The sequence below is a fragment of the Brassica napus genome, chromosome A10 (assembly GCF_020379485.1).
Source record: "Brassica napus cultivar Da-Ae chromosome A10, Da-Ae, whole genome shotgun sequence".
Lineage (NCBI taxonomy): Eukaryota > Viridiplantae > Streptophyta > Magnoliopsida > Brassicales > Brassicaceae > Brassica > Brassica napus.
In genome coordinates, this window is record NC_063443.1 from 17,276,804 (window position 1) to 17,303,434 (window position 26,631).

Here is a 26,631-nt window from a genome sequence, read left to right on the forward strand (position 1 = left end):
TATTAACGACAAGCACAATCTGCAGCCTACCATCAATGTTTGAACTTGTCAAAGGTTTAAAAATAATTAAAAACCCCGAAAAAAAGGGAAATTACAAAGCAAGAACCCAAATAACACTCCAGGTGATGCGCACATCAGTTTTCAATGCTCACACGCGGTGCACATTAGCCCCAACCAATCAAAACCCATCTCCGGCGAGACTGACTCTTCGTCATGGCCACGTGGAAAGCCTCTTCCTCCTCCTCCCCAGCATCGTCTCCTTCCCGTCGTTTCATCTCCTATAGGAGAAGAACCAAGGCTTCACCACCGAAACGACCCTCCTCCGAATCTCCACCGAGGAAGATGAGATCAATCGCCGACATAATGGCGAAATCTTCCCCCGTCGTCGAGCAGGAGCAAGACGACAGCTACGGTGACGTCACCTGCGAGAAATGCGACTCCGGAGAAAGAGACGATGAGCTTCTTTTATGCGATAAATGCGATAAAGGGTTTCACATGAAATGTCTCCGACCGATCATGGTTCGTGTCCCTGTCGGACCGTGGGTCTGTGTCGATTGTTCCGACCAACGACCTGTAAGAAGTAGGGATCGATCTTTTTTTTTTTGTTAAAGTTTGTAACTTTCGTATGTTCTTTTATTCAATTTTTGATCTTTTGAATGTTTTAGGATTATCTCAGAAGAAGATTATGCATTTCTTTCGGATCGAAAAGCAAATTGATCAAACGGAGAAATCACAGCTGAGTCAAGGTAAGATGTTTCAGTTGATTAACAGTTTTAATGAGGATGAAAGAGCTGATCTTTATGGCTAATACATAGATGCTTCATTGATTAATGCATTAGTAAGTGTGTGAAATTGAGTAAACTCCAGTTTTAATGGTGTCACTCGTTGTTTTGAAGAAGAGAGTAGAAAGCACCGGAGACGATCTTGCTCCTTGACTGTGAAGAAGAGGAGGAGAAAGCTATTACCTATGGTTCCATCAGAAGATCCTGAACAGAGATTTGCACAAATGGGCACACTTGCGTCTGCTTTAACAGCATTGGGTATCAAATACAGCGACGACTTGACTTATGTTCCAGGAATGGCTCCTCGGTCTGCTAATCGATCCAAGTTCGAGATAGGTGGCATGCAGGTACAAGACAAGACAATCTTTCAGCTCATTTTCAATAACTCTCTCAGTTAAAGTTACATATTTTCATTTTTTTTTGTGCAGGTGCTTGCGAAAGAAGATTTGGAGACATTGGAGCTATGTAGAGCTATGTATAGACGAGGAGAGTGTCCTCCTCTTGTTGTGGTATTCGATCCACTTGAAGGGTATCTCTAGATTTCATTCGATCAAATCTTCCCTTAATGACAAAGTATAGCTATAAACATTATTTTTTGTATCCGTGTAATACAGTTACACAGTTGAAGCAGATGGTCCAATTAAGGACTTAACATTCATAGCTGAATATACAGGGGACGTTGATTACTTAAAGAACCGCGAAAACGACGATTGTGACAGCATCATGACTCTCCTTCTGTCTGAAGATCCATCGAAAACTCTTGTTATCTGTCCTGACAAGTATGGAAACATATCTCGCTTCATCAGTGGCATCAACAATCACAATAGGTAAAACCAAGATTTAGTATCTTTTACAACCTTTGGGAAATCATCATCTTCATGACATCATTGATGGTGGTTGCAGGTTTGGTAAGAAGAAGCAGAACTGTAAATGCGTGAGGTACAGCGTGAATGGCGAGTGTCGGGTTCTTCTAGTGGCTACACGTGATATAGCGAAAGGGGAGAGGCTCTATTATGACTACAATGGTTATGAGCATGAGTATCCTACTCACCTTTTCCTCTGATCTTTTTCACTTCAAACAGTTTCACAAGAGTCTCTGGATCAATTGGTCTTTATTTTGTTGCAAATTTACAGATCAAAATTAGAATACTTAGATTTAAACCGCATGGCCTTTGAAGAGGTTATGCATTCTTGATTATGAATGTTAGTTATATAGACTAATTATAACTTCTTTCGCAATACTTCTATTCAGTTTCAAAATGAAAATTTTAACTATTTTTCTTTGGAGAACTTTGCAAAATGATATTTTATTTATTTTATACTTCATCACTATGAAATTTTCATAATATTGAGATTCATAGATATGGTATTACCTCATAGGATCATAAGGCCAAACCTATGGTGATTGATCTAAAGCAAGTTTAGACAAGCTCACAAACCAATGTACAAAGATGAGATGCATATTCTGTCTTTATACAAAACGGTAATCGAGCAATATTATCCAGCTATAAGTTCTAAGGTTATAGATCCATTTTCTGCTCATAAGGAATGCTCACAATTCTCAGAACCAATTATAAAATTATACAGACTGCCCAAACAGGATTGTTACCTAGAAAGATATTTGGTATCACGAACATTTTATTACGTCATCTATCTAGGAGTAAAGTAAATGTATTGAGAAAAATATGGACTGACTACGTGGTAGGCATGAACATTTAGAGTTCCAATCGGGTTTTGGTTTTCGGGTTTATCAACATCAGTCCTATTCGGGACCGGTTTGGGTTTTATCGAATTCGGGCCGGAGTTAGTAAATCTCCAAACAACCGGTATAACCCATTGTACTTTCAGGTTCGGGTCTCAATCGGTTCTTCGATTTAAAAATACATGATTTGTACATATTTTGTAACTAAAACATATCGGTTCTTCGGATTTAAAATACATGATTTGTACATATTTTAATAGCCAAAACATAAGTAAAATCGATTCAGAAATAAGAGAAAACATCAAACGTGATCATTCACAATCAAGTGAAAGATAAACATAGTTAGTGATAGAAAGAAACCGCCACATTTTACCATCAACCTTCATGTAATAAATAATTATTTTAGAAGTTCAATAATATGTTAAAGTATTTTAGATACATATTAAGAATTAATATCATATTTGGTAGCGAAGAAGCTAATCCCGCCTTTATCCTGTGGAGACACCAAGACATTCTTCTCTACAGCTCCATCATGGGATCCATCGAGGTTGCTTACCAGCCTCTAATCGCAACAGCTACAACAGCGCTCGAAGCTTGGAACCTGCTTGCGTCGACATATGCCAAGCGGTCATATCAAGCAGCTCAAGCTTTGAGATCAACTATAGTTTTTGTTTTTTTATTCTATTTTCATGGGCTTTGATCTTGTTTTTTGTTCAGACGAATGAAGATTTGTTCTTCTTGTCTTCTTGAAAGCTTTGAGACAATAGTGTTTGCCCAACTACTTCAGTTATCTATTTACTTCTATTATAAATGCATCTTTAGAAGAATATTGTCATACTCTATTTCTCAAAAAATTAATCAACATACGCTAAATGAAACTTTCGACGATAATGAGCTTAGAGTGAGAGAAGATAAAAATCTCGAGGAAGCAAGCGGAGAAAGAGCATGACTGGTAAAGTAAACAAAACTTAGAGCAAAGAATAAAACATGCATGCACGAAAAAAATTGAAATCCAAACAACTTGAAAAGGAGAAGAAATATAAAGTATCAGATAACAATATGTGAAAGCGTTTTCAACACACTTATTACATAAACTCCAAATTCTCCACATAGCCTATCAGTGTGTTTTTAAAATGATTCTTCTCACCCTCTTCAACTTCAAGTCCCTCAACTTTGACTCTTGTAAAAGTCTTACTCTCCACATTGTAGAAGACAACGAAGTACCAGTTTACAGGGTGGAACGGGCGTGGCGAGTATACAATTTCACCTCTACCAGTCACTCCAACAAACTTGATATGCTTGACCATCTTTTCATCTAAAGGAGAAAATACGTAGACATTCTTGGACCACTTATGATTTCCAGCATCTTCTAGAACCCACAGCACAAGTCTTTTCCCATATAAATCATTCTCCTTATTGTGTATACCTAATTTACCTTTGTAATTAAAAAGTTCCAAAGATTTCAACTCACATGCAAGCCCTTGTTCCATGTCTTCATTTGTGTTAATAAAGCCGAACTTCTCAGACGTGACGTCGAAGCAAACTATAACAGTAGATTTCCCCAACTTAGCTTCAAAATACAAAACACCATTTATACATATATGAGTAGCTAAAGCAAGGGTCGGCACAAAATGGAACTTGCATTCGACCATTCTCCATAAAAGCTTTCCAGATTCCAACGTCAAGACCTGATGAGTATTGGGTCTTCCATCACGTGACGAGGTCATACGCAACACTTTAAACCGTTTTCCGATCCGATCATACCCAAGGTACGTTGCTGCGATCACTGCTTGGGTAAGATGTTTTCTTTAAGAACATTGGGTAAGGTTAGAAACTCTCCAGTGGCAGGGTTACAAATCACCCGCATCTGCCAAAGTAATACCAACCCACAGAGTGTTCTAGGGTTATCAAATCCAATATATTCTGGAAAGATAAGCGTTTGATAAGGGGTGGCTACAAGAGAAGAGTTATCGTTTGGATTATGAGGCTGATGTGCAGAGTATAAGAACAACGTTTTATCAGCTTCTAAGGCGAAAAGGAACCGTGGACGAGTCAAAGACATAGTCAAAAACAAGTCAGTAAAATCAGGACGGCAAAATATGGATGCCAAGAATTTCGAAACGCAACGACACCTAGCTATAGACTTTGCCGGGACTCTGGAGAATATCTCGGTAAGTAGATCATCAGGGATTGGTGGATCTGAGTATTCTTTTACCGAGTTTGCTGATTGTGTTTCATGTCCGGATGTGGTTAATACTAGACCCTTCGAGGACTGCTGCTCCATATTTTTCATCGCTGATGGATTTTACAAACCCTAGAATAGCTTCAGTACTTAAGACGAATGAAACCGTAGAATTGACTAAACTTTATATGCAACATTCCTAAATGGGCTTTATTAGAATCTTTTCACTAAACAAGTTCCTAAACATTTTTTTTTTGTATCCGTGTAATACAGTTACACAGTTGAAGCATATGGTCCAATTAAGGACTTAACATTCATAGCTGAATATACAGGGGATGTTGACTACTTACAATTAGCTATAAAACCCAAAACAAACACACACATACTACATTTAGAGATTTTTTCGTATCAAACACACTATAATCAAAAAAAAAATTGTTTAAAATTGTATATAAAAAAAAATATATATATAATTATGTATAAGAACTTGTATCATTATGTTTAAAATTAACTAAATATATTACAAATATACTAAATTATAATTAAAACTAGGTCCCACGTAATTTCCGAGTACTTCCCGATTTTTCGGTAACTTGCTAAGTTCGAGATTGCCGCCCGATCAGCGCCTAGCGTGGTTTCGAGCAGGGAATATAGTTAGCTTTTTTTATTGGTTATGAACGTTATCAACTGGTCTCGAGAGGCTTGTTATGTCCAACAGTAAAAGTTTCTCTCTTCCTCTAGCTTCTACAAGATTGGGTTAGAGTTTGTGACCGCTCATCTCTTAATGTGTGGCCATATGACCGACCAAAACACTAGAATTTAGTGCTTAATGCATGGACACCTACCCAGTTGCATGCCTTTAGGTGAACCACTTAGAAATAATCCAAATTGATTTTACGATTCAAACCTACTCTTCCTTGAAATAAATAACGGTTTTTTACCTGCTCTTTACCGGTTTCTGCAACCGATCCATCCTCCTCCTGACTTTTAAGGCCCACTCTCAAAGACATTCAAATGATGATGATGTTGTCTACTTCGTTGAAAACTTACAACAACAAACTCTTCTCTAACGTCAAGCAAAAACCATCATACAGTTCCCCGATCGTCACTAGAAATTCTCCTCCATACTTATTTATGATTTCAACCCAACATGCTAAACTTTGATAGCTAAGCAAAAAAAGCTGCTTTCTTCTATAGTTTGTAATTTTATTATTTTACCTCAATTAGTCATAAAGATCTGAAACTTCAATTGATACAAAGTAATACGAATGCAAGTTTGGATATCTTTGTTTTAAAAACTTTATCAACTAACAAACAACCCTTTTTTAGTCTTGACTTGATTCAACCAGACATCTTCCACTCATCCCCTTGAATAAAGTTAGCCACCGAATACATATCGACATGCTCGTCCGGAATCACACTGCTCCATGAAACCCTTTTTGACCTATCAGATCCCGGACCCGTGTTCTTAGATTCACCGTAATAAAGCGTCTTGAGCGACAAATCCCCGCTCCAAGGTAACCACCCATCGGAATTAATCAAAGCCTCTAAATTACACCCTATAAACACAGTCCTTGAGTAATCTTTCCACGGCCTTCCCAAGTAGCTCTTATGCACCTTAGGGTTGGCCTTATACAGCTTCATGTACTCATCCGTTCCGGTTATCGAACAGTTCAAGAACACGAACCCCGTGGACTGCGCCGGGTCAACTCTTCCTTGGGCAGTGACGGCATTATTCTCACCCTTCTCGGGATTAAGCTGACGCGGCGCTATTAGGATCTCGCAGTCTTGGAAGACGGACGCTGAGTTTCCAAAGATAAAGTCAACGTTTCCTTGGATACGGCATTTATTGTAAAACTGACGGAGGCCATGGGCATAGAGTGTGTCTTGGTTCCCAAGGAACTCACAGTTCTCGAGCAGAGAAAAATCGCTGTCGGATCTAAACGCAACTGCTTGGTGAGTGTCTGGTCCCGCCGTGTTCTGAAACGTTATATCACGTGCCATGAATCCATCTCCTACCACTCCTATCAAACCAAACATGTAGCAGTATGTTATATATATATATATATATTTTTTTTTTTTGTAACACGTAGCAGTATGTTATAATTATTATTTTTTAAAACAAATAACTTAATTTAATAATTTTTCACAGCTTATTGTCCATAATTATCTAAATATTTTTACGATGTTATGACCACCATGATAACCATCTGGACAGTCCAGATTGACCAAACAATGATAATTTAGTTTCCAGCAGAAATCGAACTCGAATTGACGTGGGTACCCAGTGAACTTCAAAAAAATTATCACTAAGCTACTAAGGCTTGTTTCGTTGTTTTTAACATGAACAAGGTGTTTACTCATAATCCATTGGCTTATAATAAGAAAAACTTACCGACAGTTGCAGTGTTGTATGTGGTGATACCAGGCATACCGGCGTTTAAAGATCCTGTAATGACCGTTTTGCCCATACCGTCTCCAATGAAGACAACGTTCTTCTTCTCAAACGGAACCGTAACTGTCTCCTCATACACTCCTTCGTTAATCTTTATAACAAACTTATAAAGACCTTGTGGGCCAATTGTCATGCTCACGGGTTCGACGCCAAGCGGAGGCGAACTACCCATTCTGTCATCAAATGCGGTACTGGGTGTTGGGCCTTGTCCCCAGCCCAGGTAAAGCCCTCCCGGGTGAAGTGGACCGCTGCCTAACCGGGCCCAGGGGAATGACCCACGTAAGTGGGGAACCCCTGGATTATCAAAAAAAAAAAAAAAAAAAAAAAAAAAAAAAAAAAAACTTACGCGCTCCGTATTTATCAGGCGCCGCGTTAACGGCATCCTGCACCGTCTTGTAAAGGCACATCCCGTTTTTACACACCGTAACGTCTTCTTTTAAACCGGAAGGGAAGCCCAAACTCGGCCCAGCACCCACCTTAGGCCCACTAGTCTTATCCCAGAACCCGTCTCTTTCCGTTGCCGGAGGAGTCCACGAGGCGACGTTGTCACCGAAGTTATCGTACGATACCATCATGCTAAGAGCGTTACTGGTGACGTTGATGAGTCCGTTGAGAAACGACATCGTTTCAGCGACTTCCTTCGTGCCGTTGACGTATTTGAGCGCGGACCATGAGTCGTACTGGTAGACGAGAGCAGCGCTCATCCAAGCGCGAACGTCTTTGATTTTGCCACGTGTCAGAGCTTGATCTGTTGAGTTGGTGCGGTGTTCGGAGTAAGAGAGTAGCTGGAGGCACGTCTTCGCGGCGTTGGTGCGGTTTAGATTGCCTACGGAGGCGTCCAGGATAGACTTCACTTTCGTTTGAGCGGTTTTGAGGTTTTCTAAAGAGACGGAGATCGCTGAGTGGATGATCTGTGATGGGTTAGGACTCGGAGGGACTCGACCCGGTTTGGATAGAGAAGAGACGCAGAGGTCTGGGTAGCGAGTGGCGTTGCATGCAAGACGGATCTGTGCGGAGGAAGTGAGCGGAGGAGTTTGGTGTTGACGGGAGGAGGAAGATGGAGAGGCGAAGAGGAAGAGGGAGAAGAGAAGGTTGAGAATGGATGACATGATGGCGATGATGGAGTAGGTTCGAATAAGCCATTAGAGAACCCCGTGTGTATATATATATATATCTGTTTATGGGAATGATCAAAAATAAATTATATTGTTTTCTGAAATTGGAAAAAAATATCAGAAAATTAAATATTGATTACAGTCGCAGAGATGATAGAGATTAGAATGAATTATATTGTTTTCTGAAACTTCTGAAACTGGAAAAGAATATCAGAAAATTAAATATTGATTATAGTCACACATACCATTTTTTATTACACTCGCACATACCATTAGAGTTACGGAGATGATAGAGATTGGAATTTTGTGGGCTGACCTTCTTTTAAAGTACGGTTTTATTAGGGAGGAAAGGTGATGAGATTATTTGGTTAGAGCATCTGTATTGGGAGTCCCTTAAGGCATTTCTTAGGGGAAAAGAGTGGGAACCGAAGAAAAAAAAGAAGGGAAAAGCCTTTAATTAAGAACTGTCCTTACTCTCTAATGACCAAAACAAAAAGCAAAACAAATGACTTTCTCTCCCTCTCTCTTCATCCCACCAATAAAAATGCCTTTATCATCTGTTTAATGCTTACGTCTACGGTTGAGCTCTATTTATCAGATTTTGGGGTTGTTATGTATTTTACCCTTGGAAAAGAAAAATGTATTACCCCTGTTCGTCTCATGACCGCTGCATCTAGCGTCTGCGATCCAAAACATCGGTGAAAGTTAGCGTTAACTTATTTTCCAGACGCGGCAGCAATTAATAATGAATGAAAGAGATACTAAAATTAATGGTGTCACTGGCGTTTCACTTTCTGTTACATCTGCGTTTAACTTTTTGAGTCTCCATAATTCTCCGTAACTTTGATTCTATTATTTTTGTTTTCTTCGCATTACCTTTTCTTGCTGCTGACGCTAGACGCAGTGTTCATGAAACGAACAAGGCTATTGTTGTTTTCCTAACTTTGAAATTATAGACTAGTTTTGGACAATTTTATTGTGAATAATAGCATTTCCTAAACATTATTTGAAAAGTGATTTGTCATACATCATATCTACAATCACTTTCACAAAAAAAAATGTGACATATCTATTAAAATTGATGACATGACTTATAAATAAATAAGACATAGACAATTACATTTAATATTGATTTATATTTTTGCTAAATTTTTTATAATATGGTAATAACTCATATATTACACTTAATGTTATGATTAAATCCATTCTTCAAGCGAAGCCAGTGTTCTCAATGAATTGTTTTCTTCTTCCTAAAACAGTTTGTGATGAAATAAACTCCCTGTTATCTGAGTTTTGGTGGGGCAGAAATGATGGTCATCGTAAGATCTCTTGGGTTTCTTGGAATAAATTGTGTCTACCTAAGAAGGAAGGTGGTATGGGTTTTAGAGATCTTTATGAGTTTAATAAAGCCTTGTTAGGCAAGCAAGCTTGGAGGATTCTTCAGAAACCTAATTCCCTACTTAGTAGATTGTATAAAGGAAGATATCATCGTTCATCGACATTCTTACAGTCGACGAACTCAACTCAAGCCTCTTATGGATGGAGATCCATTCAAGTGGGTAAAGAGTTACTAAAAAAGGGTCTCATAACCCTTATTGGTGATGGTAAATCAACAAATGTTTGGTCTGATCAGTGGCTACCTGTTCTACCGCCTCGTTTGATACAAAATGTATCCCAAGATCCTAATATGAAGGTTAGTGATCTGATATGTCCCATAACCAATTCTTGGAACATTCCTCTGATAGATCAAGTACTGGGTCAAGGATATTCTGAGATAGTTAAACAGATAAGATTTGCTGCTCAAGATAAAGAGGTTTGGCCCTATTCTAAAAACTTAGAGTATTCTGTTAAATCTGGTTATTGGGCTTCAACTCATGATTTACGCGAGGGTGATACTATCATTCCATCAATGGGATCTTTTGATTTGAAGATGAAATGTTGGAAGATTAATATTATTCCTAAAATCAAGAATTTCCTTTGGAAAATTTTATCTGGAGCTTTGGCAACTTATACTCAGTTATGCTCTCGGGGAATTAGAGTCTCTCCTATTTGTCAAAGGTGTTGTGTGGAGGAAGAAACTATCAATCATGTTCTCTTCGAATGTCCTCATGCTATTGCTATATGGCGAATTTCGCATCTCCCTATCGCTAATATGCTTACACGGGACTTAGAGGAAAATATTCAGCTGATGATGAGATTTATGGAGGATAATAAGGAAGATACAAGGATTGGTTTGTTACCGTTTTGGATTATTTGGTATGTGTGGAAATCTAGGAATGAGTTTCTGTTTAATAAGAGGAATCAGCAACCTATTGAAGATTTGAGAAGAGCTTGGGATTCGAATGAAGAATGGCATCAAAATGTAATATTTCAATCTGCGAGGGATCCACCACAACGTATTAAATCAAGTCAATGGAGTCCTCCTCCTTCTGGATGGTTGAAATGTAATTTTGATTGTAGTTTTATCAGAGAGTCAGAATTTGCAGGAGTTGGATGGATTGTTCGTTATGATAAAGGGCACTTCATTGATGCTGGGTCTGCAAAAATCAGTGGATTGAAATCAAGTCTGGATGGTGAAGCACATGCGTTTTTGTATGCATTACAGAACATTTGGATAAAAGGATGGAGACAAGTTTGGTTTGAAGGAGATAATATGGAGTTAACCAAGATTATTAATCAATCGGGTTGGAGTATGGAGTTAGGTAATATATTAACAGATATCAGGTATTGGATGAGCTTATTACCAGAATGCTCCCTTGATCAGATTAATCGTGAAAGGAATCAAGCTGCAGATGCTATAGCTAAGAAAGCTAAACATGAAAATAATCTTTCTGTATTTTATATTTCTCCTCCTTCTTGGTTGATTTTATTTTTGTATGAACCGTTTACTATTTAATTAATAAGATTTGGTTGTTAAAAAAAAATATTACACTTAATGTTGATTTATATTTTTATTAAACTTTTAAAATATATATATATATATATATATATATTCAAATATGACATTACAAATTTTTAAATATCATTTAAGTCTATTTTTATAACTATACAATTTTTATCAATAAAAAATTCAAAATTTTCTATTTTTTAAACAAAATTAGAAATTTTTAATTGTAATATTATTAGTTTATATTATATTCTTTTTTTTTATAAATACTGTTTTAGTTTTAATTTTTGATAATTATACAATTTATATATCAATTTTTTTATTAGATTTATACAAGTTAACTTAATATCTTTAACCAAAATAAATAGATCAAAAACTAATTGGTCATTTTATTAACAGATGGAACGCTTATGCAATCTAATCCAGCACTCCTCAACTACCACTCCAGAACGAGGGCCATTGGACCCATATAAGCAAAATCTCATATCAAGATGCAGTTTCCCTACCATCCTTGTTTTTTTTGCTATAATATTTTGGACATGATCAACCGGTCTCGAGAGGCTATTTTTGCCCAACAGTAAAAGTTTTTGTCTTCCTCTTTCTTGTACAAGATTAGGTTAGAGTTCGTGATCAATCATCTCTTAATGGGTGGCCCTATGATTCACCAAAACATTAGAATTATGTGCCTAATGCATGGACACCTACCCGACTAGCATGTCTTTAGGTGAACCACTTAAAAAGAACCCTAACAGACTAAATGTAAATTTGTTTTACCATTGAAACCTACTCTTCTTTGGAATTAAACGGTCAACTCTCAAAAACACTTTAGCAACAACAAAAAAACTCTCAAAAACATTCAAATGATACCTGATGTCTGCTTCCTTGAAAGCTTACAACAACAAAGTCTTCTTTAACGTCAAGCAAAAACCATCATACGCTTCCCCGATGGTCACAAGAAATTCTCCTCCATACTCATTTAATTACAACCCACATGCTAAACGCTGATAGATTTAGTGATAACTACGCAAAAAAAAAGCTGCTTCCTTCTATAGTTTGTAACTTTATTATTTTACCTCAGTCAGTACCGATTCTGATAGAAAACATTAGAAACTGGAGCTTCCGACCCAAAATATTATATAAATTAAACCGGGTTTTTTTGGCAAATATTCTCTCTAGCGTAATGGTTGAGATGTTAATTTAATTTTCATATATATTTCAAATTTAAAAATAAAACAAAAATTATGTAAATCAATATTGTTACATAATAATGTTTTTAAATGAAACTTTTGTTACAAAATACAAATTTATAAATTTTATAGTAATAATATTATACGCCACACAAATATTATTATAAAATTAGATAATTTATATAACACCAAACTATATTAATTTACTGATATAGTTTATTGCATAAATTAAAATATTTTTGTATTAAGGAAAACCTGATCGTGCGAGTCAATATCTAGTTATATAGATTAAACCGGTTTGTTTTGGCCAATGTTCTCTGTAGCATAATGGTTGAGATGTTGATATATAATCTATGTAGGGAGTTCGGATCTCATTCCATACAAATTCTTTTATATTTTTGAAAATATACTTATTTTCACTGCCCATGATTTACTTTGAACTTCTACCCCTCAAATTCAATGGACCGGCACTGACCTCAATAAGTCACAAAGATCTGAAACTACAACTAATACGAATGCAAAATTTTGGATATCTTTGTTTTAAAAACTTTATCAACTAACGAACAACGCTTTTTAGTCTTGACTTGATTCAACCAGACATTGCCCACTCCTCGGCTTGAATAAAGTTAGCCACCGAATACATATCAACATGCTCGTCTGGAATCACACTGCTCCATGGAACCCTTTTTGACCTATCAGATCCCGGACCCGTGTTCTTAGATTCACCGTAATAAAGCGTCTTGAGCGACAAATCCCCGCTCCAAGGTAACCACCCATCGGAATTAATCAAAGCCTCTAAATTACACCCTATAAACACAGTCCTTGAATAATCTTTCCACGGCCTTCCCAAGTAGCTCTTATGCACCTTAGGGTTAGCTTTATACAGCTTCATGTACTCATCCGTTCCACTTATCGAACAGTTCAAAAACACGAACCCCGTGGACTGCGCCGGGTCGATTCTTCCTTGGGCAGTGACGGCATTATTATCACCCTTCTCGGGTTGAATCTGACGCGGTGCGATTAGAATCTCGCAGTCTTGGAAGACAGACGCTGCGTTTCCGAAAATGAAGTCAACGTTTCCTTGGATACGACATTTTTTGTAGAACTGACGAAGGCCATGGACATAGAGTGTGTCTTGGTTCCCGAGGAACTCACAGTTCTCGAGCAGAGAAAAGTCGCTGTCGGATCTAAACGCAACCGCTTGGTGTGTGTCTGGTCCCACCGTGTTTTGGAACGTTATGTCACGTGCCATGAATCCATCTCCTAACACTCCTATCAAACCAAACACGTAACACTGTTAATAGAAATATTAAAAAGTGAATATTTTTATTAAACAAATTATTTAGTATACATATACAGAAACGCATATATATATTAGCAATAAATTCCGAATACATATCGAACGTAATATTTATCAATGTAGCTTATTTTATGTACAAGTATATTTCAACGTTTATTGTCAATACATATGTTACGTTACTTACCGACAGTTGCGGTGTCGAACGTGGTGATCCCAGGCATACCGGCGTTCAAAGATCCTGTAATAACCGTTTTGCCGATACCGTCTCCGATGAAGACAACGTTCTTCTTCTGAAACGGAACCGTGACGGTCTCCTCATACACTCCTTCGTTAATCTTTATAACAAACTTACTTACTCCGTTGTTATCAGGCGCCGCGTTAACTGCATCCTGCACCGTCTGGTAACGGCAATTTCCGTTTTTGCACACCGTAACGTCTTCTTTTAAACCCGAAGGGAAGCCCAAACTCGGCCCAGCACCCACCTTAGGCCCACCAGTCTTATCCCAGAACCCTTCTCTTTCCGTTGCCGGAGGAGTCCACGAGGAGACGTTGTCTCCGAAGTTATCGTACGATACCATCATGCTAAGAGCGTTACTGGTGACGTTGATGAATTCGTTGAGAGACGACATCGTTTCAACGACTTCCTTCGTGCCGTTGACGTATTTGAGAGGGGACCTTGAGACGAGAGAAGCGCTCATCCAAGCGCGAGCGTCTTTGATTTTTCCACGTGTCAGAGCTTGATACGTATCTCGGGTGCGGTGCAGAGAGTAAGAGAGTTGCTGGAGGTACTTGTTCGCGGCGTTGGTGCGGTTCAGATTACCTACGGACGCGTCCAGGATAGACTTCACTTCCGACTGCGCGGTTATGAGTTTTTCTATAGAGACGGAGACCGCTGAGTGGATGATCTGTGATGGGTTAGGGTCCGAAGGGACTCGACCCGGTTTGCATAGAGAAGAGACGCAGACGTCAGGGTAGCGAGTGGCTTTGCATGCGAGACGTATCTGTGCGGCGGGAGGGGGCGAAGGACTGAGGGGAGGAGGAGTTTGGTGGTGACCTGAGGAGAAAGATGGAGAGGTGAAGAGGAAGAGAGAGAAGAGAAGGATGATAATGGATGACATGATGGCAATGATGACTAAGAGGTAGTTTCGAATAACGGTGTGTTTACATATGTGAGAATATGTGTGTTTATGGGAATGAATCATATTGATCTCTGAAACTGGAAAAAAATATCAGAAAATTAAATAGTGATTACAGTCAGACACACACCAGACACCACTAGAGTCACGGAGAGGATAGAGATTGGAATTTTGTGGGTTGACCACCTTCTTTTAAAGTACGCTGGATATATATATATATACTGACTTTATATTGAAAAAACCATTTATTAGCACTCAGGCGGCATATGACGTAGATGAACAAACCATTTGGGCTATGATTTTTCTGTTTTTTCTCGAGCGGATTCGGACCACCCCACAAATAAACAAATACCTGCTAAGGCACAAAACGCTTAATTGTATTTAGAATAAGTTTCTTACTATATGTTTTTGAGCTTACAAACATAATTCCATATGTTTATTCATTTTTCTTTGTTTATATTTTTGTAATACTATTTCATATTGTATGAAATATCCAGAGCCGTGCTTATAGCATTAGCAAACGGCATTAGCCTCTGGCCTCGCTTAATTTGTCAAAATTTGGGACCCAACATCTGTAAAATTTATCTTTGTTTAATAACTTAAAAAAAATTGTTTCTTGTTTAGTCTCAACGAAACACCAACAAGAGATATATACCTTTTCTTATTTATTTATTTAAGTTTAAAAATTCTAGTTGTTTTTGTTTTTTTTTTCCAAATTCTTTACACAAGAACGTCATACATTTTCATTTTATAATTAGTTTGTCATATTTAGTGGTATGAATGTTAATGGTTAACATGTTATATTTGATATATATGCAAAACATATTTTTGTTAAATCTTTTTTCATATGAATATTGGTTTTCTGATTTTGTGAGAAAATTTAAAAGTAATTTCATAATTGATATGAATATGATTTATAGTATAAAAACTAAAAAATAGAATCATCTAAACATTATCATTTTTATTTTATAAATACACTTTATTATTTATATCATTTGAAAATTGTGTTATACTCCTTCTGTTTCAGAAAGATGTATGTTTTAGTACCGATAGAGATGGCAATTGGGTCTTTCCGTTCCGTCCCGTCCCACCCCGCCGCGGTCTTCAGTTCAAACGGGTCTCAGCGGAACAGGCCCGCGCGGAATGCGGTCTTGTCGAGGGCTGACCAATCTCGCCCCGCATAGTACATGGGCTTTGCGGGTCGGTCCACGGGACGTCGGTTCATTATACCTGCATAAACGAAACAACATGATCAGACATAACTCACTTGCGTCTGGACACAGAAACAAACATCAAAATATATATAAACTCTTGCTTGGTTATCAAAACTAATTTTTTTCATTAGCTCTAAACATCAAAAAATATGCTCTTTGTTGACTTCAGTTCGATATTTCCACTGACTTTTGTGTCTCCACACATTCATAAGTTTTTTAGTTAATAAAGACAACGAAGTGTCAGTGATATTCAAGGAAACCTATCCATCTTGCTTACGAAGTCACTATTTTCTAAAACACCAAAACTTGCATTTATTGATACCAGAGCATTACAAAGTTTGGGAACCTAAGATTATGATTAATGGAGGTTATGAGAATATAAGAAACCGTTTCTTAACTTTTAACTAACAAAGATAATAATCAGTTCTTAGTATTTTTATTTAAAAGTTAAGAGACGATTTTTTATATTCCGTTAAGAATTTCATCTCAAGAACCCCGATTAATCATGCTCTAAGTGGTGAGTAACCCGGAGACTAGAGCCGACAAGAACTACACAATTTCTATTTGAACCAAGAGACAGCAGAATCAAATGATTCTCTGATGCCAACTACATAATATAGAAATAAATACAAGAGCTTGAAAATAAACAATGTCCACAATATCAAAATGAATTTATTTTATTATTACAGCCCATTAAGCCCAAATATCGCGAAAAGTAACTAATGGGCTTACGTTTGTTATCTCAGTCTAGAGTTATCTCTCCTTGTATGAGAGAAACAGACCCACCCGGGAATCTCTGACCCGACCGGAGAATGGGACCGTCTGCCAAATCAGATACCAACGGCACCGCCTCGTCGAATCGCAATCCTCCGGCAACGAACGGCGGCGATGCGTCTCTGAATCAACCTCCTCCTTTAGCAACTAATCAGGCGATCACAGAATCGGATCCGTCGAAGAAGAGGAAAATGGGGATGCTTCCGCTCGAAGTGGGTACTCGTGTGCTGTGCCGATGGAGAGACGGAAAACTCCATCCCGTCAAAGTAATCGAGCGGCGGAGGATTCATAACGGCGGCCCCAATGATTACGAGTATTACGTTCACTACACAGAGTGTATGTCGCTTTAACTCTTTACCACGTTTTGAATTTCTAGGGTTACGTTATTTCAATTTTGGTTGAATTGTAACGTTGAGCGTCAAAAGGGTCGAACTTTAGTAAAGGGCTCGTGTTTGATTCGTTAAATTGGATCATTTTGGATTTGAGTGAGATTAGGAGATGGAGCTCAAATCCTGCTTTTTAAGATGATAAAGTTGGTGTTTTGTGAAAATCTTATGATGAACAATGTGTATGTTTTGAGTTTGTGATGGATTTGATTTTGAAACTGCAGTTAATAGGAGGCTGGATGAATGGACTCACCTGGATCAACTGGATCTTGATTCAGTAGAATGCGCCGTTGATGAAAAAGTGGAAGACAAGGTAGGCTTTTTTTTCTTCTCAGTTTAATGTGGTTAGTTGCATAATGCTACATTGTATTAGAAAGTGTGTCTGTTGCTTTTTAGGTGACGAGCTTGAAGATGACACGTCACCAGAAGCGGAAGATCGATGAGACACATGTAGAGGTAAGTAATGAAATGCCATTTAGAAACATAAGGCTTTTTGTGTTGACTCGATATTTTGTGTTTTGAAATTGTTCATATAGGGTCATGAAGAGCTGGATGCAGCGAGTTTGCGTGAACATGAAGAGTTCACTAAGGTCAAGAACATAGCAACGATTGAGCTTGGAAAGTACGAGATTGAGACTTGGTACTTCTCACCATTTCCGCCGGAGTACAATGACTGTGTGAAGCTCTTCTTTTGTGAGTTTTGCCTGAATTTTATGAAACGCAAAGAGCAGCTTCAAAGGCATATGGTGAGCAGCTCTCTTCTGTCCCCCTTTTTTAAAAAAAAATGTTTTTCTGTATGATGTTCTGTGAGTATTATTTCTTTGTGTGAGCTTATTCATATCCATATTCTATGTTCACGGTTCTTTTAGCGTTTTGAATAATCGCCTTGCTTTTTCCCTGTAGAGGAAGTGTGATCTGAAACACCCCCCTGGTGATGAAATTTATCGAAGTGGTACCTTGTCAATGTTTGAGGTAATAAAATACACCGTGATGTTTAGATTTTTCTTCTAATACATATTAACTGACCCTACGCTGATGTTGCAGGTAGATGGCAAAAAGAACAAAGTCTATGCACAGAATCTCTGTTATCTGGCGAAGTTATTTCTTGACCACAAGACTCTTTACTACGATGTTGATCTGTTTCTGTTCTACGTTCTCTGCGAATGTGATGATCGAGGATGCCACATGGTTGGATACTTTTCAAAGGTAAAACATAGCCAACGTCTATCAATGTGCTTGGTTTCAGCTTGTCCGGTTTGTTGATAAAAAATGTAAACTTCTGTTGGTACAGGAAAAACATTCGGAAGAAGCTTATAACTTGGCTTGCATTCTAACTCTTCCTCCGTACCAAAGAAAAGGCTACGGCAAATTCTTAATAGCCTTCTGTGAGTTTTCTCATCACTTTGCCAATTCCCTTCTTCTCGATGTACAACAAAGTTGATAACAATTTGTTCGTCTGAGTTGTAGCTTATGAACTGTCAAAGAAAGAGGGAAAAGTTGGGACACCGGAGAGACCCTTATCGGATCTAGGCTTACTAAGCTACAGAGGTTACTGGACTCGTGTTTTGCTAGACATTTTGAAGAAACATAAAGGAAACATTTCTATTAAGGTAAGATTGTGTTTCAGTCTGATGGAAACAAATCTTTTAAGCTATTCTCTGAGATCTAAGAATCGAAACATAATGATGATGTAGGAGCTGAGCGACATGACAGCAATCAAAGCGGAGGATATATTAAGCACGCTCCAGAGCTTAGAGCTAATACAGTACAGGAAAGGACAACACGTGATATGTGCGGATCCAAAGGTTCTGGACCGACATCTGAAAGCTGCAGGACGAGGCGGTCTTGATGTTGATGTTAGCAAACTGATTTGGACACCTTACAAGGACCAGAGTTAAAAAGTTTAAGTGTCTCCTTTATATGAAAGATGAGTACACTATTCTTCTCCTAAAGTGTCTGTGTAGTTTGCTTGTAAATGTTTTAACTGTACTTAGAGTGTTATTTATGACAAATCCTTATGAATCGAGAATTTGAATCAGCTTCATTGCTCTAATATAATTAGCGTTTATTTTAGACTATGTTTATATATTTCCATATTTCTATTAGGAATGCAAGTATTAGTTTTTTTTTCTGTGTGTAACAGCAAGAATCAGTCACATGTTAATATTCCAAGATAAAAGCCAACTCAATCATGTCTATGTTATCCGGTCCACATCGTCAACAACGAACCTACATTTTTTTATTATAGGTTTTATAGAATTTGATGACCAGTCGTTACCAATATTCAATAGTTTCTTACATACACATGGAATCTCAGTCTAGCGGTTGGTCACTAGATTACCAGATTAACATGACAGCCAATTAAAAATCCTTCTTCTTTTTGATAATTTGTGTTTTTATTACATACTTTAGTACCTTTTTATTTTATTTGACGTCTAAGGTAGATTTACCGCCAACCAACTATGAGACAGTTGTATTCTCAATTGAACAGAGTTGCTGAAAATGCTGCTGATGTCAGATTTTGAAAGCCGGAGGAAAGCAGTCAAATTTTCGAAACAATACCCAGAATAGAAAATTTGACATGTCGATCTGGATGGATAAGTAAAAAGATAAAATTTCAAACTAGATAAAATTCCAGCACATATAGGACTTTCTAAAATTCAAATCCTAAAATAGCAAAATCTCCAACCAGCGTACCAGTTTTGTTGGCATTTATATATAACAGTGTCAAATTGTTGATAAACAAAACACACACAAACTAGACAAAACACAAACACAAAGCAATGAGTTATCCGCGGCAAACAAAAGGAAACAGAGCACTCTCCTCTGTTTCAACACTTCTCCTAAGTATCCTCTTCTTCATCTCCAAGCCATCGAACGCCCAGTCTTCTTCTCCAAAGTTCGCATGTGACGTCACCAAAAACCCTTCTCTAGCCGGTTACGGATTCTGCAACACGGGTTTGAATGCCGAAGCCCGAGTCACCGATCTTGTCGGAAGATTAACTTTAGAGGAGAAAATCGGGTTTCTTGTCAGCAAAGCTACCGGCGTGAGCCGTCTTGGGATTCCAGATTATAACTGGTGGTCGGAGGCACTTCACGGCGTCTCTGATGTCGGAGATGGTTCTAGTTTCAAAGGTCCAGTCCCTGGTGCCACTAGCTTCCCTCAAGTCATACTCACCGCTGCTTCCTTCAACGTATCTCTCTTCCAAGCCATTGGCAAGGTAAAGAAGATAAGATTTTGTTTCTTGGTGTACAAGTCTTTTTTCCATGCTTCAAAGTTATTCAATAATACTTTTATTTATGGCGTGGTTTTAAGGTTGTGTCGACGGAGGCGAGGGCAATGTACAACGTTGGAGCAGCTGGATTAACGTTTTGGTCACCGAATGTGAACATATTTCGTGACCCGAGATGGGGAAGAGGTCAAGAGACCCCCGGCGAGGACCCCACGCTCGTTAGCAAATACGCGGTGGCTTATGTTAAAGGTCTTCAGGGTACTGACGGTGGAGATCCTAACCTTCTTAAAGTTGCGGCTTGCTGCAAACACTACACGGCCTATGATGTTGATAACTGGAAAGGCGTCAGTCGTTACACTTTCAACTCCTTGGTAATAAGAAACACAGAGAAGAACATTTGTATTCTTAGAATATTTTGTTACTATTGGTCGTCACACCTAATACATTTATTTCTATCTTCTTTGTGTTTGGATAATTAGGTGAACCAACAAGATATGGATGATACGTTTCAACCACCGTTTAAGAGCTGTGTGGTTGATGGGAATGTGGCTAGTGTCATGTGTTCTTACAACCAAGTTAACGGTAAACCGACATGCGGTGATCCTGACCTGCTTTCTGGTGTGATCCGTGGTCAGTGGAAGTTAAATGGGTAAGGTTTCTTTTCTCAAATCATAGACATGGCCGGTTCTGGCACAACCGGATGACACATTCATCTTAATTATCTTCCGAATTTTATTATATATAAATCGTATGACCTTTAAATTGTCAGTTTTTTAATTAAGATTTATCTAAAAACATTTGGGGGTTTATGTTATTAGGTATATTGTTTCGGATTGTGACTCAGTAGAAGTGATGTACGCGAACCAACACTATACCAAAACTCCAGAGGAAGCTGTGGCCAAATCTATGTTGGCAGGTTTGGATTTGAACTGTGATCATTTCACAGGTCAACACGCACTGGGCGCGGTCAAGGCTGGTTTGGTTAAAGAAACAGATGTTGACACTGCGATTTCAAACAACTTCGCGACTCTGATGCGTTTAGGATTCTTCAATGGCGACCCCAAGAAGCATCCCTACGGTAATCTTGGTCCTCAGGACGTTTGCACTGCCGAGAACCAAGAACTCGCTAGAGAAGCCGCAAGGCAAGGCATTGTCTTGCTCAAGAACTCTCCCGGTTCGCTTCCCTTCTCACCTTCAGCGATCAAAACGCTAGCAGTGATCGGACCAAACGCTAATGTCACCGATACAATGATCGGAAACTACCACGGTAAATTTAAATTATCTCAAGTGGCCATTTATCTCGATAATTGTAAAAACGACATCGTTTTATTTTTAATATTCTTCAGGCGTACCATGCAAGTACACAACGCCACTTCAAGGACTAGTGGAAACAGTGTGGGCGAAGTATCAGATGGCATGTCCTAACGTGGCGTGCACGGAGGCGGATATAGATTCAGCCACTTCTCTAGCGGCTTCAGCTGATGCGGTTGTGCTAGTGATGGGAACAGATCTATCAATCGAGAGGGAGGACCATGACAGAACCGACTTGCTCCTACCCGGAAAACAACAACAGCTTGTGACCGAGGTGGCTAAGGTTGCTAAAGGACCGGTGGTGCTAGTCATCATGTCCGGTGGAGGACTAGACGTTACTTTCGCCAAGAACGATCCCAAGATCACAAGCATCATGTGGGTTGGGTTTCCTGGTCAGGCCGGTGGTCTCGCCATCGCTGACGTCATCTTCGGTCGTCATAATCCGAGTGAGAAAAGAAACACACTGTTGTTAAATTAAACCGGTGATAACCAACTGGTTCAGTTTTACGATTATAATTTTCTAACCGATTTTTTTTTGGTTTAGGTGGAAAGCTGCCGATGACTTGGTATCCTCAGTCGTACGTGGAGAATCTTCCGATGTCGAACATGAACATGAGACCCGATAACTCAACCGGGTACCCGGGTCGGAGTTACCGGTTCTACACCGGAGAAACAGTGTACGCCTTCGGAGACGGAATCAGCTACACTCATTTCAACCACCGGCTAATCAAACCCCCACGGCTCGTCTCTCTCGGTCTAGCCAAGAGCCACCCTTGCCGAACTTCAAAGTGCCAGTCAGTTGACGCGACCGGACCTTACTGCGGGAAGGCCATCGAAGTCCAGCTAAGAGTGAGGAACGCGGGAGAGAGAGAAGGGACCGAGACGGTGTTTCTGTTCACGACGCCGCCGGCTGTGCACAGGTCGCCGGTTAAGCATCTGGTAGCGTTCGAGAAGGTTCGTCTGGGGAAGAAAGAAAAGGCGGCGGTGAGGTTTAACGTGGATGTGTGTAAAGATCTGAGTGTGGTTGATGAAACAGGGAAGAGGAAGATCGCTTTGGGGGTACATGTTCTACATGTCGGAAGCTTAAAGTACTCCTTGATTGTTAGGAACTGATGTGAATAAAAATTCGTTTTATATTTGTTTTCAATGTTTTAGTTTCTACAAGAAACGGAAATTCGTTGAAATAAAAAGTTAATATATTTGTTTTCAATGTTTTAGTTTCTACGAGAAATGATAATTCATTGAAATGAAAAGTAAACTTTGATTCTTGATTGTTTCTTCTTCTTTATCTTCTCACACGGATCGTATAATAAGTTCCATTTAAACTAAAATGTGATTTCTTAACCGGACCAAAGCAATCTAACCGAATTAAACCGACTCGAATCTGGTACTAACCGAATTTATCATTAGATCTCTCTTGGCTCTATTTTTTTTTCTTTCACTGTTCTGTTTTCTAATTCGATTCTCTGTTTCCGGAGGCAGAAGCGATTTCTACACTCTCTCTCAGATCTACAAGGTATTTCGAGTTCTTCTTCTGGGTTTCTGTTGATTGCTTGATAATGGATTCATGAATCAGATTTTTCATTTCTGGTTTATGAAATTAGCTCTTATGCTTTGAACTGTTCCATTCTATAAAGTCAGCATTTTTAAAGTGATCTAGAGAGAGCTGGTGGTGTTTTAAATTCGAACTGAATACAAACTTATAGCTCAAAGCTCTGTTTTTTGCAGCTCAAGATGGATACTACTAAGGATGATGATTTCACATTCTCAAAGGTGAGTGAGTGAGTTGGCACTTAGTTTCTTCAGGTTAAAAAGGTTTAGACTTTATGATGATTGGTTCTTGGTTTGTCCCGTTTTAAAGGCTCTGCAACCTGATAGTCAAGTTGTTCTAGATGCAAAGGATCTTGCATCAAATGTAGACGCTATTGCCCTTAAAGATGGATTAGATCCTCCAAAGGAAAACACAATTGGATCACTCTCTTTCACGGTGACTGATTCTTCATCTGAGATGATTCTCAAAGCTAGAAAGCCTATAACTCGTACAAAAGTCCCATTTGAAAAGGGTTATAGCCAAATGGATTGGCTCAAACTTACTCGAACACATCCCGATCTTGCAGGTAAACGGCCTTTCTCTTCTTTCCCTTAAATGCATCTTGATGAAAGGGACAATATTGTTGTGCAGGCCTCAAGGGAGAGTCGAACAGGAGGCTTATATCAATGGACGAAGTTAAGAAGCACAAATCAGGAGATTCGATGTGGACTGTTTTGAAAGGACGCGTGTACAACATCTCGCCTTACATGAATTTTCATCCTGGAGGTGTTGATATGTTGATGAAAGCCGTTGGGAGAGACGGTACGTTGTTGTTCAACAAGTACCATGCTTGGGTTAATTTTGATGTCTTGCTTGAGAAATGCCTTGTTGGAGTTTTGGATGACTCCAAAGTGATGAGCAAATGTTAAAGAGGTTGAGATTATCATAGATGATTCTTATGTCAAATAAGTGTTTACATTTTGATTATTCAAATCAAAACGCTGGTCACAACTTTGTACTGTGTATTAGACTTTTGATGTCAATATGAATCATTCATTGATCACACAGTATGTGATTAATACAACACTTTATTTTATAATACAATATAATAGAGGAGCAGAGGATAATAGAGTTCAATTCAGCCTTGGTGGACTTCTGTAAAACTAAATCAACCATTTGTAGCATCATCTAAATAATTTCTCTGCTGAAATATTGAGAGCCACAACGGTCAAGAGATGAGTGCAACATGAAGAAGATAAAAGGATAAGGAAGTCTCCCTACAAGTGAAACATTTCTTTCCACACAAATTTTACAAGAAATTACAAATGTTTACGTCATATTCTTTCAATCTAGTCCCTATATTTTTAAGTCATCTCACTTCTCTGACATACAAATCAAAACTGTTTGCCAGCTTCAAACAAAGAAAGAGAACACAATAATGGAGTTTCGTGGAGATGCCACCCAGAGAATTGCTATGATATCAGCTCATCTTCAACCTTCTTTCACTTCTCAGGTTTTTCCCCTTTTCTTTGCTTCTAACTCAAGTTATCTTCTTTGCTTCTTATTCAATGTTTTACCGACCATTAGATGGAGGGGAAGAACACTGTGATGGGAAGAGAAAACTGCAGAGGGAAAGGAGGGAAAGCAGGATTCAAAGTAGCAATACTTGGAGCTGCAGGTGGGATAGGACAATCACTATCGTTGCTAATGAAGATGAACCCTCTCGTCTCTTTACTTCATCTCTACGATGTTGTCAATGCTCCCGGAGTCACTGCTGACGTCAGCCATATGGACACTGGAGCTGTTGTACGTACCTCTCAAAGCTTTGGAACCTTCTAATTTATTGAATATTAATTTATAGAGTTTCTAAAATAATTAAAAATACAGTAGCATTTTATATACTACTTTAAATTTTTCTCAAAAAAAAAAAACTTTGGAAGCTTATCATTATTGATTGTTTTTTAGGTTAGAGGATTCTTGGGAGCCAAGCAACTTGCGGATGCCCTAACGGGTATGGATCTTGTGATCATACCAGCTGGTGTGCCGAGGAAACCAGGGATGACACGCGATGATCTCTTCAAAATCAATGCTGGGATTGTTAAGACACTATGTGAGGGAGTAGCGAAATGCTGTCCTAATGCTATAGTCAACTTGATTAGTAACCCTGTGAACTCCACTGTGGCCATTGCCGCTGAGGTTTTCAAGAAAGCTGGAACTTATGATCCTAAGAAGCTCCTTGGAGTTACTACACTCGATGTTGCTCGTGCCAACACCTTTGTGGTATATGATAATGTCTTTTCCATGGTTCTGTTGACTTCTATTCAATCATCAAGATTTGACCCTTCTTCCAATGTTGTGTGAAAAGGCTGAAGTTCTTGGACTTGATCCAAGAGAAGTGGATGTACCAGTGGTTGGGGGACACGCTGGAGTCACGATTTTGCCACTATTGTCACAGGTTTCATATCAATAGAGGAAATTTTCATTAAATCAACTGATCTGCTAATTGATGTTTTTTTTTTGGTCTCAGGTTAAACCTCCGAGCAGCTTCACACCTTCAGAAACAGAGTACCTCACGAACAGGATTCAAAACGGTGGAACTGAAGTAGTGGAGGCGAAAGCTGGAGCTGGCTCAGCAACACTTTCAATGGTACAATTACAAAGCAAACCCAACTTACTTTTTAAAACATTCATCATTATCACTTGGTTCTTCTCTTGAACAACGTTCTGAATTAAATATATGTGGAAATGTACTACTACTACTATAGGCATATGCTGCAGCCAAGTTTGCGGATGCTTGCCTTCGCGGGTTAAGAGGAGATGCGAATGTGGTTGAATGCTCTTTCGTTGCTTCTCAGGTTGTAAATCCTCAAAAGGCTTTTCAGTTTTACATCTTCAAATGAAAAGGCTCTCTAACGATTCTTGATTTTGTAATGGCGATTCACACCGCAGGTGACAGAGTTACCTTTCTTTGCAACCAAGGTGCGTCTTGGACGTACAGGAGCAGAGGAAGTGTATCAGCTTGGACCCTTGAACGAATACGAAAGGGTTGGTCTGGAGAAAGCAAAAGAAGAGTTAGCAGGAAGTATTCAGAAAGGTGTCGACTTCATCAGGAAATGATAACTGAGAATAAATCAATCAGAAAGACAATAAAGATGGTTTTTATTAAAATCCTTATGATCATGTACTACTCACTTAATCATGCATGTGTCCTTGTGTTTCTTCTTCAACTTTGTAAATTTCCTTTCATAAGTTGTGCAACTCTTGTGGCCTCCTCTTAGACGTTACATGTACTTCTATATTGGACTGACCTTGTTGAAAAAAGTTGTAAGAGGATGTTCACACGCTCATAGCTCTAGAAAATGGCAATGTAAGTCGTAACTAAAATTGACAAACATGTGAAAGAAACGTCTTTGCAGTGTAACACGTCTGAAAGGTG

The 26,631-nt window shown here is 38.7% G+C and overlaps 7 protein-coding genes and 1 pseudogene across 9 annotated transcripts; 5 read left to right on the forward strand and 3 right to left on the reverse strand.

The window, feature by feature from the left end:
- Positions 1 to 20: 20 nt before the first annotated feature.
- On the forward strand, positions 21 to 2,059 carry LOC106419068 (histone-lysine N-methyltransferase ATXR5). Of its 2 annotated transcripts, none has more exons than XM_013859824.3 (6): positions 21 to 580; positions 666 to 746; positions 897 to 1,129; positions 1,211 to 1,311; positions 1,397 to 1,609; positions 1,686 to 2,059. In XM_013859824.3, the coding sequence occupies exons 1-6, from the start codon at positions 214 to 216 to the stop codon at positions 1,843 to 1,845; spliced, it is 1,155 nt and encodes a 384-aa protein (XP_013715278.2). In that variant the 5' UTR covers positions 21 to 213; the 3' UTR covers positions 1,846 to 2,059. The 2 variants fall into 2 exon arrangements, with proteins under 2 accessions (XP_013715278.2, XP_013715279.2); XM_013859825.3 differs by having other exon boundaries at positions 27 to 580; positions 900 to 1,129.
- A 1,438-nt stretch (positions 2,060 to 3,497) lies between these two features.
- On the reverse strand, positions 3,498 to 5,342 carry LOC106419155 (annotated as a pseudogene).
- A 560-nt stretch (positions 5,343 to 5,902) lies between these two features.
- LOC106419220 (probable pectinesterase/pectinesterase inhibitor 51) lies at positions 5,903 to 8,388 on the reverse strand. The gene is made up of 3 exons (XM_048742454.1): positions 7,463 to 8,388; positions 7,062 to 7,224; positions 5,903 to 6,690 (listed from the first exon to the last, which is right to left on the reverse strand). The coding sequence occupies exons 1-3, from the start codon at positions 8,228 to 8,230 to the stop codon at positions 6,008 to 6,010; spliced, it is 1,614 nt and encodes a 537-aa protein (XP_048598411.1). The 5' UTR covers positions 8,231 to 8,388; the 3' UTR covers positions 5,903 to 6,007.
- A 4,377-nt stretch (positions 8,389 to 12,765) lies between these two features.
- LOC106419506 (probable pectinesterase/pectinesterase inhibitor 51) lies at positions 12,766 to 14,966 on the reverse strand. The gene is made up of 2 exons (XM_013860311.3): positions 13,795 to 14,966; positions 12,766 to 13,582 (listed from the first exon to the last, which is right to left on the reverse strand). Exons 1-2 carry the CDS (start codon positions 14,810 to 14,812, stop codon positions 12,900 to 12,902), a joined length of 1,701 nt encoding a protein of 566 aa, XP_013715765.2. The 5' UTR covers positions 14,813 to 14,966; the 3' UTR covers positions 12,766 to 12,899.
- A 1,751-nt stretch (positions 14,967 to 16,717) lies between these two features.
- Positions 16,718 to 19,193, forward strand: LOC106419507 (histone acetyltransferase of the MYST family 2). The gene is made up of 9 exons (XM_013860312.3): positions 16,718 to 17,070; positions 17,345 to 17,433; positions 17,517 to 17,576; positions 17,657 to 17,866; positions 18,024 to 18,092; positions 18,165 to 18,326; positions 18,412 to 18,505; positions 18,588 to 18,730; positions 18,815 to 19,193. Exons 1-9 carry the CDS (start codon positions 16,773 to 16,775, stop codon positions 19,016 to 19,018), a joined length of 1,329 nt encoding a protein of 442 aa, XP_013715766.2. The 5' UTR covers positions 16,718 to 16,772; the 3' UTR covers positions 19,019 to 19,193.
- A 127-nt stretch (positions 19,194 to 19,320) lies between these two features.
- On the forward strand, positions 19,321 to 22,874 carry LOC106419153 (beta-D-xylosidase 3-like). The gene is made up of 6 exons (XM_013859908.3): positions 19,321 to 20,341; positions 20,437 to 20,724; positions 20,833 to 21,002; positions 21,172 to 21,620; positions 21,700 to 22,110; positions 22,209 to 22,874. The coding sequence occupies exons 1-6, from the start codon at positions 19,904 to 19,906 to the stop codon at positions 22,775 to 22,777; spliced, it is 2,325 nt and encodes a 774-aa protein (XP_013715362.2). The 5' UTR covers positions 19,321 to 19,903; the 3' UTR covers positions 22,778 to 22,874.
- Positions 22,875 to 23,071: 197 nt separating this feature from the next.
- On the forward strand, positions 23,072 to 24,258 carry LOC106419193 (cytochrome b5 domain-containing protein RLF-like). 2 transcript variants are annotated; one of them, XM_013859951.3, is made up of 4 exons: positions 23,072 to 23,180; positions 23,393 to 23,437; positions 23,526 to 23,781; positions 23,847 to 24,258. In XM_013859951.3, the coding sequence occupies exons 2-4, from the start codon at positions 23,399 to 23,401 to the stop codon at positions 24,122 to 24,124; spliced, it is 573 nt and encodes a 190-aa protein (XP_013715405.2). In that variant the 5' UTR covers positions 23,072 to 23,180; positions 23,393 to 23,398; the 3' UTR covers positions 24,125 to 24,258. The 2 variants fall into 2 exon arrangements, with proteins under 2 accessions (XP_013715405.2, XP_022549486.2); XM_022693765.2 differs by having other exon boundaries at positions 23,111 to 23,180; positions 23,378 to 23,437.
- Positions 24,259 to 24,461: 203 nt separating this feature from the next.
- Positions 24,462 to 26,542, forward strand: LOC106419426 (malate dehydrogenase 2, glyoxysomal-like). The gene is made up of 7 exons (XM_013860208.3): positions 24,462 to 24,708; positions 24,783 to 25,001; positions 25,161 to 25,475; positions 25,561 to 25,650; positions 25,723 to 25,842; positions 25,961 to 26,050; positions 26,145 to 26,542. The coding sequence occupies exons 1-7, from the start codon at positions 24,634 to 24,636 to the stop codon at positions 26,310 to 26,312; spliced, it is 1,077 nt and encodes a 358-aa protein (XP_013715662.2). The 5' UTR covers positions 24,462 to 24,633; the 3' UTR covers positions 26,313 to 26,542.
- Positions 26,543 to 26,631: the final 89 nt, after the last annotated feature.

Excerpts from the sequence above, each read along its gene's own strand:
- LOC106419153 (XM_013859908.3), top strand. The coding sequence starts at position 19,904 with ATGAGTTATCCGCGGCAAACAAAAGGAAACAGAGCACTCTCCTCTGTT. Across the intron at positions 20,342-20,436 it reads TCTTCCAAGCCATTGGCAAG|GTTGTGTCGACGGAGGCGAG; the intron begins GTAAAGAAGATA and ends CGTGGTTTTAAG. Across the intron at positions 21,621-21,699 it reads AATGATCGGAAACTACCACG|GCGTACCATGCAAGTACACA; the intron begins GTAAATTTAAAT and ends AATATTCTTCAG.
- LOC106419193 (XM_013859951.3), top strand. The coding sequence starts at position 23,399 with ATGGATACTACTAAGGATGATGATTTCACATTCTCAAAG. Across the intron at positions 23,438-23,525 it reads ATGATTTCACATTCTCAAAG|GCTCTGCAACCTGATAGTCA; the intron begins GTGAGTGAGTGA and ends CCCGTTTTAAAG. Across the intron at positions 23,782-23,846 it reads AACACATCCCGATCTTGCAG|GCCTCAAGGGAGAGTCGAAC; the intron begins GTAAACGGCCTT and ends ATTGTTGTGCAG.
- LOC106419068 (XM_013859824.3), top strand. The coding sequence starts at position 214 with ATGGCCACGTGGAAAGCCTCTTCCTCCTCCTCCCCAGCATCGTCTCCT. Across the intron at positions 1,312-1,396 it reads GTATTCGATCCACTTGAAGG|TTACACAGTTGAAGCAGATG; the intron begins GTATCTCTAGAT and ends CGTGTAATACAG. Across the intron at positions 1,610-1,685 it reads GGCATCAACAATCACAATAG|GTTTGGTAAGAAGAAGCAGA; the intron begins GTAAAACCAAGA and ends TGGTGGTTGCAG.
- LOC106419220 (XM_048742454.1), bottom strand. The coding sequence starts at position 8,230 with ATGTCATCCATTCTCAACCTTCTCTTCTCCCTCTTCCTCTTCGCCTCT. Across the intron at positions 7,225-7,462 it reads ATAAATACGGAGCGCGTAAG|TTTGTTATAAAGATTAACGA; the intron begins TTTTTTTTTTTT and ends GGTCTTTATAAG. Across the intron at positions 6,691-7,061 it reads ATACAACACTGCAACTGTCG|GAGTGGTAGGAGATGGATTC; the intron begins GTAAGTTTTTCT and ends TTGGTTTGATAG.
- LOC106419506 (XM_013860311.3), bottom strand. The coding sequence starts at position 14,812 with ATGATTCATTCCCATAAACACACATATTCTCACATATGTAAACACACC. Across the intron at positions 13,583-13,794 it reads GTTCGACACCGCAACTGTCG|GAGTGTTAGGAGATGGATTC; the intron begins GTAAGTAACGTA and ends TTGGTTTGATAG.
- LOC106419426 (XM_013860208.3), top strand. The coding sequence starts at position 24,634 with ATGGAGTTTCGTGGAGATGCCACCCAGAGAATTGCTATGATATCAGCT. Across the intron at positions 25,002-25,160 it reads ATATGGACACTGGAGCTGTT|GTTAGAGGATTCTTGGGAGC; the intron begins GTACGTACCTCT and ends ATTGTTTTTTAG. Across the intron at positions 25,476-25,560 it reads CTCGTGCCAACACCTTTGTG|GCTGAAGTTCTTGGACTTGA; the intron begins GTATATGATAAT and ends TTGTGTGAAAAG.
- LOC106419507 (XM_013860312.3), top strand. The coding sequence starts at position 16,773 with ATGGGACCGTCTGCCAAATCAGATACCAACGGCACCGCCTCGTCGAAT. Across the intron at positions 17,071-17,344 it reads TTACGTTCACTACACAGAGT|TTAATAGGAGGCTGGATGAA; the intron begins GTATGTCGCTTT and ends TTGAAACTGCAG. Across the intron at positions 17,434-17,516 it reads ATGAAAAAGTGGAAGACAAG|GTGACGAGCTTGAAGATGAC; the intron begins GTAGGCTTTTTT and ends GTTGCTTTTTAG.